This window comes from Dinoponera quadriceps, unplaced genomic scaffold, assembly GCF_001313825.1.
Source record: "Dinoponera quadriceps isolate SergipeBrazil2010 unplaced genomic scaffold, ASM131382v1 scaffold7286, whole genome shotgun sequence".
NCBI classification, from domain to species: Eukaryota; Metazoa; Arthropoda; class Insecta; order Hymenoptera; family Formicidae; genus Dinoponera; species Dinoponera quadriceps.
The window spans coordinates 897,159-907,194 of record NW_014562508.1 but is presented as its reverse complement, the minus strand read 5'-3'; the positions used below and the strand labels follow the sequence as shown (position 1 = coordinate 907,194).

The window sequence follows — 10,036 nt, the reverse complement described above, 5'->3', positions numbered from 1 at the left end:
CGTAACTGATTGAGAAGTACATGTAATCTCCATAGTTAAATATGAAATAATACTCGTAGCCTTTGCATTCCCTGCACGGTTGAGCTTCCGCGATATAAACGAAGTGCGGTAAAACACGACACGACGTTAGCACGTCGCGAAAATACTCGAGCAGCCCGGGAGCAAAACATACGCAAATATATCTAGAGATTCTGCAGTTGATTCTGAGTTCGACCTTGTGATCCGAGTTTCAGTCGTCGCGAGTGATGCGGGTAAAAGCCAAGTACGTATGTCAACGTAAAATTGATCTCACGGAACCGTTCGTTCTTCGTTCGACAACGAGAGAGGATTGTACTTCTTCCCGAATCACCTTGTACAGATACTCAGCACGAGCATCCTTTCTCGGATCTGCCAAGGTGCTAATTTCAGTGGCTGCTTCGGTATTTAAGAGAGAAATATTGAGTGAACGAGCGAGAGGGTGAGAGGAAGCAGGGGAGGGGAATTTCGCTCTTCCTTTTTATATCGACGAAAGGTAGATAGAGAGAGAGGGTGGGGAAAGAAAATCTTTCGTCGGGATGTTCCGCGTGTTCTCCGACACTTAAATCCCGTTTAATTAAGTCCCGGTATCCGCAAACTCATAGCGTCGTAAGTTGCTGCAGGACCGCGCGCGATCTTTCTCGATCCGTCGTCCTCCTTTCTCCGGCGTCTCGCATACGGAAACATATGGAAACGTCTGGTGATACGTGGTCGAATCGCTATTCTCGAAAATTTCCCGGTAATTCAATTTTCACATAGATACGAATATTACTTCGAACATTGCTTAAAACTATGAGAATTCTCGAAAGTCCCGGAAAATCATAAAAGTCTCGTTTATGTAGAAGAAAAGCATAATAATCGACATGCAGTTTCGTTTTTGGGTTTTCAACTTCACCGGTGTAAGATTAAAATTTATGTGTTTGAATGCAAACCAGCAACATTCCTCTATGAATATGCTATCAGTTCCTGACCATTTTATATAGTTGATTTCCGGGATTTCCAGGCCACTCGAGACTTCCGAANTTACATGTACTTCTCAATCAGTTACGACAATAATGCTTAGATATTTCGATTTCCTATTAAATTTCGAATAAATGAGTGAAGAAAAATGTTGTTAACTCGCAATATGCAAATAATTAACAACGATCATATGTTTACCCTCGACGCGCGGCGCCGCAGCGGAGGCGATAATAAACGATTGAAGATTAAATGTATTTCTCAATCAGTTACNCCGATAATTCCAGAAGATGCCTAACATAGCCATTGGAATATCTCCCGGAGCGGCTGAGTCGTGAGGCGACCTCGGTTATCGGTCAACGGAAGAGAGGGATATTCCGGATTCTTTTCCTGCTCTCTCTCTCTCTTTCTCTCTCTTTCTCACTCTCTCCTTCTCTCTCTCCCTCTCTCTCTCTCTCTCTCACCCTCTCTCTCTCCCACACTCTCTCTCCCTCTCTCTCCCTCTCTCACTCCCTCTCTCTCTCTCCCTCTCTCTATCTATCTCTCTCTCCCTCTCTCTATCTATCTCTCTCTCGCGCGCGAGCCATCTACCTTCATAATTGCGGTGTTGTATCGCTTCAGAGGATAAAGACGTGTTCGTATGACCGCCGCCGCCGGGCACGGTTTATTAGCACGAACAACGGCCGAGTAATTTCGAGTATGCTTTTGTAAGCGTGTCCAACGTGTTTAACTCTTTGAGTCGTACATTTTATTTCTCGATGTTTGAATTTTTCGAAACCTGGTATTTGAGTATCATCGAGGTCGCTGATTACGAATCTGAAATCAGAATTTTAAAATTCAAAACGGCACATAAACTCTGGCGCGATACCTCTTACACTTTTCGGGGATACCATACTCTTAACCTGGGAATAGTCACCTTATTTTCTTCTTTTAAATAAACGGACATTTAGATCCCAATTAAAAACTCATGTTATTAACAAAATATAGCATATTATCTATCTCTCTGATTTATTATCATTCAGAGATACTGTAAATATAGATTTACTCGCTATATTTTGAAAAAAAAAATAATGAAAGGAATATAAGTAATGAGAGGAGTATAAGTATGTTTACCTTCTACGCGCCGCGCCGCAGAGGAGGCGATCATAAACGATTGGATATTACATGTACTTCTCAATCAGTTACGACAATAATGCTTAGATATTTCGATTCCTTATTAAATTACGAATAAATGAGTGAAGAAAAATGTTGGTAACTCGCAATACGTAAATAATAACAACGATCATATGTTTACCCTCTACGCGCAGCGCCGCAGCGGAGGTGATCATAAACGATTGGAGATTACATGTACTTCCCAATCAGTTACGACAATAATGCTTAGATATTTCGATTTCTTATTAAATTTCGAATAAATGAGTGAAGAAAAATGTTGCTAACTCGCAATAGGTAAACTATTAACAACGATCATATGTTTACCCACTACGCGCGGCGCCGCAGCGGAGGAGATCATAAATGATANAATTTCGAGTATGCTTTTGTAAGCGTGTCCAACGTGTTTAACTCTTTGAGTCGTACATTTTATTTCTCGATGTTTGAATTTTTCGAAACCTGGTATTTGAGTATCATCGAGGTCGCTGATTACGAATCTGAAATCAGAATTTTAAAATTCAAAACGGCACATAAACTCTGGCGCGATACCTCTTACACTTTTCGGGGATACCATACTCTTAACCTGGGAATAGTCACCTTATTTTCTTCTTTTAAATAAACGGACATTTAGATCCCAATTAAAAACTCATGTTATTAACAAAATATAGCATATTATCTATCTCTCTGATTTATTATCATTCAGAGATACTGTAAATATAGATTTACTCGCTATATTTTGAAAAAAAAAATAATGAAAGGAATATAAGTAATGAGAGGAGTATAAGTATGTTTACCTTCTACGCGCCGCGCCGCAGAGGAGGCGATCATAAACGATTGGATATTACATGTACTTCTCAATCAGTTACGACAATAATGCTTAGATATTTCGATTCCTTATTAAATTACGAATAAATGAGTGAAGAAAAATGTTGGTAACTCGCAATACGTAAATAATAACAACGATCATATGTTTACCCTCTACGCGCAGCGCCGCAGCGGAGGTGATCATAAACGATTGGAGATTACATGTACTTCCCAATCAGTTACGACAATAATGCTTAGATATTTCGATTTCTTATTAATTTCGAATAAATGAGTGAAGAAAAATGATGCTAACTCGCAATAGGTAAATAATTAACAACGATCATATGTTTTTTCTCTACGCGCGACTCCGCAGCGGACGCAATCATAAACGATTGGAGATTACATGTACTTCTCAATCAGTTACGACAATAATGCTTAGATATTTCGATTCCTTATTAAATTTCGAATAAATGAGTGGAGAAAAATGTTGGTATTTCGCAATAGGTAAATAATTAACAACGATCATATGTTTACCCCCTATGCGCGGCGCCGCAGCTGACGCAATCATAAACGATTGGAGATTACATGTACTTCTCAATCAGTTACGACAATAATTATTAGATATTTCGATTCCTTATTAAATTTCGAATAAATGAGGAAAAAAAATGTTGGTAACTCGCAATAGGTAAATAATTAACAACGATCATATGTTTACCCTCTACGCGCCGCGCCGCAGCGGACGCGATCATAAACGATTGGAGATTACATGTACTTCTGAATCAGTTACGATAATAATNTAACAAAATATAGCATATTATCTATCTCTCTGATTTATTATCATTCAGAGATACTGTAAATATAGATTTACTCGCTATATTTTGAAAAAAAAAATAATGAAAGGAATATAAGTAATGAGAGGAGTATAAGTATGTTTACCTTCTACGCGCCGCGCCGCAGAGGAGGCGATCATAAACGATTGGATATTACATGTACTTCTCAATCAGTTACGACAATAATGCTTAGATATTTCGATTCCTTATTAAATTTCGAATAAATGAGTGAAGAAAAATGTTGGTAACTCGCAATAGGTAAATAATTAACAACGATCATATGTTTACCCTCTACGCGCCGCGCCGCAGCGGACGCGATCATAAACGATTGGAGATTACATGTACTTCTCAATCAGTTACGACAATAATGCTTAGATATTTCGATTCCTTATTAAATTTCGAATAAATGAGTGAAGAAAAATGTTGGTTACTCGCAATAAGGTAAATAATATCAACGAACATATNCGAATAAATGAGTGAAGAAAAATGTTGGTAACTCGCAATACGTAAATAATAACAACGATCATATGTTTACCCTCTACGCGCAGCGCCGCAGCGGAGGTGATCATAAACGATTGGAGATTACATGTACTTCCCAATCAGTTACGACAATAATGCTTAGATATTTCGATTTCTTATTAATTTCGAATAAATGAGTGAAGAAAAATGATGCTAACTCGCAATAGGTAAATAATTAACAACGATCATATGTTTTTTCTCTACGCGCGACTCCGCAGCGGACGCAATCATAAACGATTGGAGATTACATGTACTTCTCAATCAGTTACGACAATAATGCTCAGATATTTCGATTCCTTATTAAATTTCGAATAAATGAGTGAAGAAAAATGTTGGTAACTCGCAATAGGTAAATAATTAACAACGATCATATGTTTACCCCCTATGCGCGGCGCCGCAGCTGACGCGATCATAAACGATTGGAGATTACATGTACTTCTCAATCAGTTACGACAATAATTCTTAGATATTTCGATTCCTTATTAAATTTCGAATAAATTAGTGAAGAAGAATGTTGGAAACTCGTCAATTAAAGTAGAGAAAATGTCTTACAAATATGGAATTCAATTTGAAACAATTATTGTTCCACAAGTGTTTAAAGTTTATTGATTTTTTATTTATTTATTTAATTAACGGGAATAAAACCTTTGGTGTACGAGGCGAATTATAAGACGTAGGAATTGTGCAGAAATAAAAAAATCTGAATACAAACACGAAAAAAAAGACAGATTAATTAGCTATGGTAGAATACTCTGTATAAATTATATCTAAAAGCCCATCGGGTAATTGTAAAAAAGCCAATGGGCATTAAATAATTTATAAATGATGATATTATTTTTTAGAATATTTTTTCACTAAAAATGGAAAATATAAGGGAGAGAATATAAAGGTTAAGAGTTTAGTATACGGAAAAAAAGTTAATACTCGTGCTGAATTAATACAGCATATTAATGACGCGTGTAAATAAATAAGGAGCAATTACGATGATCTTCGTGCGCCTATTCAATCCATTTTAAATCGCACCGTACTGTGTATTAATGCCGAAGGACGTCAGTTTGAATAACTTATTCAATCTTTATATTTTCCTTCTTATCTTCCATTTTTAATAAAAAAATATCCCCAAACATTGAACCGAGAGACATCAATTTGAATAATTTATGTAACCTTATATTTTCTTATTTATCTTCCGTTTTTAATCAAAATTGTGCGGTCATTTATAATTTTTAAACACCTGTAGACGAATAACCGTTACGAATCGGACGTATATTTTTTGTAAGAGACCTGCCATTTCAATTTACATCAGAAACGTGGCCCTCAAGTTTATACGATACGTCATGTAATAGCCTGTTCCCTGGGTTCCTCGACTTTTTTCGCGCTCGTGTTATTATTTAAACACTTTTCATCACCGCGTATATTTACACGAAAGTCTATTATTTTTATTCTCGATGAAGCGCTGCATACTGACAGTCGAGGGAACTTGGTTGTACGGGCATGTAAATAGTTTCCTCGTATAATTAATGTAAAGAGCACTTTCGCTGCTAACGATCAATCGCTCCGGCCTGTCCATCGATTGAAAGCAATTGTAAAATACGCGTCGGCCACTTGTGATTTATTGACCGCGCGAATCTACATGTGCGGATATACGAGAGAAAAAGAGAGAGATTCGCGTAGATTGCGAACGATTATGCGCGTTCTGTCGTACAATTATTGACGGGAACACAGTTATAACCGTCGAGCAGTGAATGACAGGATGACCGTTTTTCCTTGTACGATCCGACATCACGTAATTCACACATCTCGCAATAATTCATCGCAACCGCGATATCGTGAGGCCGAGATTGAATAGAAAATAACAAAGACGTGGAAATGATGAGGGAACGATCGGAAAGTAAGTTTTTACACTCATCTCCTCGTCATTCGAACGTCATTTTAACGTCATTTCAATGTCATCGTGATTTTCCGTTCCATCTGGGCACGCGAAGCGCCTGAGTTTCGCGAGCGACGACGAGAACGACGCACATAAACGCGCACTTCGATTCGCGATTCGATCGAAAGCACACCTACGGACCTGTGTTTACCTCGAGAAGATCTGCTCGGTGCGTTATTAACGAAAAAGAAAAAAGAAGACACACGCGTTTTTCGCATCGCGCACGTCGCGGAACGTCGCCACGGACGACGCGAGGCCACGCCGGCGGACGAGCACAGACAGTGATTTGTCTGTCAACGGAAGTGACAGACCCCGGTCGTCCGGATGACTCTCGTTGTGTCCGACCGCGTGCATGCGTGTTGTCCGAGTCGTCGTCGACTTCGTCAGGAGGAGGAATCGTCAGTAATACGCCTACACGCGGCGGATTTGCCGCCGGTGCTAATGCGCGGGTGCGCACATCCCTCGCAGCGGGAATCCCTGCGGCTAATCATCTCCGGCGAACATCGTCTACGCCTACGCGTGCGATCGGCAACCTGTCGAGCAGTCTTCTCATGACGGAGCCTGTCGTTGAGAAATAATTTCGCAATATAGATCGTCACCTTGGCAGAGAGAGACTTCCCACCTAGATAGCACAGGAATATTCAATGAATGTTCTATAAATATTACGTTACGCGAATATACCTGTACATTTATAGAGTGTACTGAAAACATTGTTACACCGGTCCGTCGCTGAGTGAGATATTCGTCATGTGTATATGTAGTTTAGGTAAATGTGAACGAAAAAGTTCTCTGCCATTTTGCGAGCGATCGCAACATTTTAATTTATTAATGATTGAAAATAGCCACGTACGGAGATGAAATTAATTAATAACTCGGACATTTGCGTGGTTATTTTTAATTATTGATGATAGATCCAGTGAATAACGATTCATCGAATCGACGTCGATTTGATGTAATTTCGATTGTTTCGGTTTCACGTCGATTCGCGATGTACATTTCTCGCCGGGGAAACCTCCGTATTTCAGTAATTAATTACTCGAAAGTATTTTCGAGTATTTTCAGTATTTTCAGTAATTAATTACTCGAAATTTCGCTTATTCCCAAAATGGTAGGAGACTTTTTTTGTTTACATTGACTTAACTACAAGTATATAAATGGCCCATGTAAAATAGAAAATCATGGTGACATTAAATGATGAGAAAATAACTACAATAACTTACTTTTCGATTATCACTTTCTTTCACCATTTTGATGTCGTTTTGATGTTACTGTGGTTTTCTTACATAAGATGTCCCATCTTAAGCACGACTTGAAGTCATCTAAAAGACGTTTCATGTCTCAATTTTGGACACTTGTGCTGTCTGGGTCCTTTCTGTAAATAGAAAATCTAAACAAAAAGTGGTCTATATCTTATAGTACGGAAAATTTATTCTTTTTAATTGAACTAAGCTGCACTTTGTGTAGTTAGAGTAAAACAAATATATAAATCCTAACGTTGAAGGGAAAAGAAACGAAGTTCCAATATTGTATTAATTCAGTTAAAAAGAATAAGCCTCAAATCTAATCTCGCATACCTCATAGTACACATAATTCTATAATTCGAACAGCCAATGGCACATAACACAACCGAATGTCAACCGGAAGATGGCGTATGGAAGGTGATTTTGAGCTTCAAACAGTCGCTCGCTCTAAACAAGTAAGTAAACGAAGTTTTCAAGCGCGTTTCTAAGTAAACGCCGTATAACGGAAATTCATACTAATCGTATAAGATTATCTGTTGCAAGGTTAATCGAAGAAGTTCCAATAGATTACACAGCGATATACGTGGAGTGAATTTTTCAGTTCGTTCATCATCATCACGATACACGTGCTTGTAAATTAGGTTAGAAAAGCCAAAAGACAAGAAACACAAAATGTATCTTATGTATTATTTGGACGACAACGGAAATCGAGTATACACTTTAAAGGTAATTATTGCCTGAAATATCAAGTCACTATGTGATAAAATATATTATCAATCTATTTCTCTATTATGTTCTCTTGAACTGTAAAGATCCTGTTCATATGTATCATATATATTGTTGTTCCATGTATTATTCCAAGATTTTTCTGTATTTCTTCATTCTGTATTTTTTCTAGTGTTTGATACTTTTGTATATATATTAATATTTTTCTTGTATATTTAATTTACAGAAACTGGGTCCTGATGGAAAACCTACATTATCGGCACATCCAGGTAACTCATTGAGAGGATAATAGTTGTAGTTTCACTATATACATATATCTTATACTTATTTTAATCTAAATAATATACTCATATTAAAGAAAAAATATGAATGTTCAATATTGCAGCCCGATTTTCTCCAGAGGACAAATATTCAAGAGAAAGGATTACAGTAAAGAAACGATTCAAGCTACTTTTGACACAGCAACCCTTACCTGCTTATTGAAATACATATTGTTTTATATAATGTAAGGATAATATTTTTTATGTTCAAGTGTAAAATATAAACATAAGAAAACATATAATAGCTTGGTACAATGTCATGTGCTTTGATACAATAATCTATATCCATATTAACAGAGGTAGTTCAACTTGAACACCCACAACTTCCTCCAGTGATAAGTATGCATGCGTGTCATTATACTATCATAAAGCTGTATCCAATACCATAATTAAATTTACAATAATTGCGAGAATCACTGAGAACTGATTTGACAATTGTAGTTAATAAGTTGGTACGTCATTTTTGTTAATATTAATAAAATGAGAAATAAAATAACATTGTTGACGTATATCAGGTTTTACTACATACACTTATATATAATTATATCTACTATAAACAGATTTTATTTACAATCCACTGTCTCTCCACACATTTATAAAAAATAAAAATTTTGTTATGTACAACATTTTCTGGCGCAGTATAATACAGTTTTATTTAAAAAACTGTCCTAATATAATTACGTAAGTGTAATCTTGCTAAGCTAATCTTGTTAAATGAATCTTCTTTGCAATTATTGTTTAGTAGTATACTAAACACATATAAGACAAACATTATTACTATGATAGAAATTGATGTACAAAGCTGAAAGCTACACTCCCACTATCAACTGTCATATAATATTATTAGGTCTGTTTTTTTCAGCTAAACTAGGTCGCACATTTTGCATTGAGTGAAACACTTTGCATTGAGAGTGAAACAAATGTATAACTGAGCGAAGTGGAAAAGAGCAAAGTTCCAGTGCAGCTGAAAAAGAACAGACCTCTCGTGTTCTTAGTCGATAATGGGTTAACACGTGACTACTGAATACATCTATGCTAGAAAAAGAAGTAATGAAAGTCATAGTCTACATTACATCTATACGCGCAACTTTATGTACACGCATGAACATGTAACATTAGCTGCAAATTTATATTCATTTCATATCCTTAGTTACATTTAAATTATCTACCCAATGCAAGTGTGTGATAATCTATATGTTCATAATAATATCCATATCTTATACATGTTTTAAGATAATTCATTGATAGATTAATTAAGATCAAACGCACGATTCTGTGTCTTGTGCAAAAGTAGCATATACAAGAAAAAATGTATGTATTCTCTTAATTAATTTTGATGAATCGAAGAGAGAATATGTCACAGATTGTCTACAAAATGCCAATGTTACATGTCTTATATTCGTATAACAGATATGATTTGTGACTAAACGCAAAGACGCTCAATTACAGTATTACTCATATGTGCGAATTTATATATACAAATACATTATATCTAACAATTCTTTTTAATTCATAGCACAGATTTGTTTTTACATTATGTCATAATGC

At 36.4% G+C, this 10,036-nt stretch overlaps 1 protein-coding gene across 2 annotated transcripts; it reads left to right on the top strand.

Annotated features, from left to right (window-relative positions):
• The first annotated feature begins 42 nt into the window (after positions 1-42).
• On the top strand, positions 43-8,718 carry LOC106751110 (H/ACA ribonucleoprotein complex subunit 3). Of its 2 annotated transcripts, XM_014631901.1 has the most exons (4): positions 7,809-7,897; positions 7,986-8,168; positions 8,395-8,437; positions 8,554-8,718. In XM_014631901.1, the coding sequence occupies exons 2-4, from the start codon at positions 8,115-8,117 to the stop codon at positions 8,649-8,651; spliced, it is 195 nt and encodes a 64-aa protein (XP_014487387.1). In that variant the 5' UTR covers positions 7,809-7,897; positions 7,986-8,114; the 3' UTR covers positions 8,652-8,718. The 2 variants fall into 2 exon arrangements, with proteins under 2 accessions (XP_014487386.1, XP_014487387.1); XM_014631900.1 differs by lacking the exons at positions 8,395-8,437; positions 8,554-8,718 and adding an exon at positions 43-395 and having other exon boundaries at positions 7,986-8,110.
• Positions 8,719-10,036: the final 1,318 nt, after the last annotated feature.

Coding starts and splice junctions, on each gene's coding strand:
- LOC106751110 (XM_014631900.1), top strand. CDS start 246: ATGCGGGTAAAAGCCAAGTACGTATGTCAACGTAAAATTGATCTCACG. Junction 396..7,808: donor CCTTTCTCGGATCTGCCAAG/GTGCTAATTTCA, acceptor TAATTCGAACAG/CCAATGGCACATAACACAAC. Junction 7,898..7,985: donor CAGTCGCTCGCTCTAAACAA/GTAAGTAAACGA, acceptor ATCTGTTGCAAG/GTTAATCGAAGAAGTTCCAA.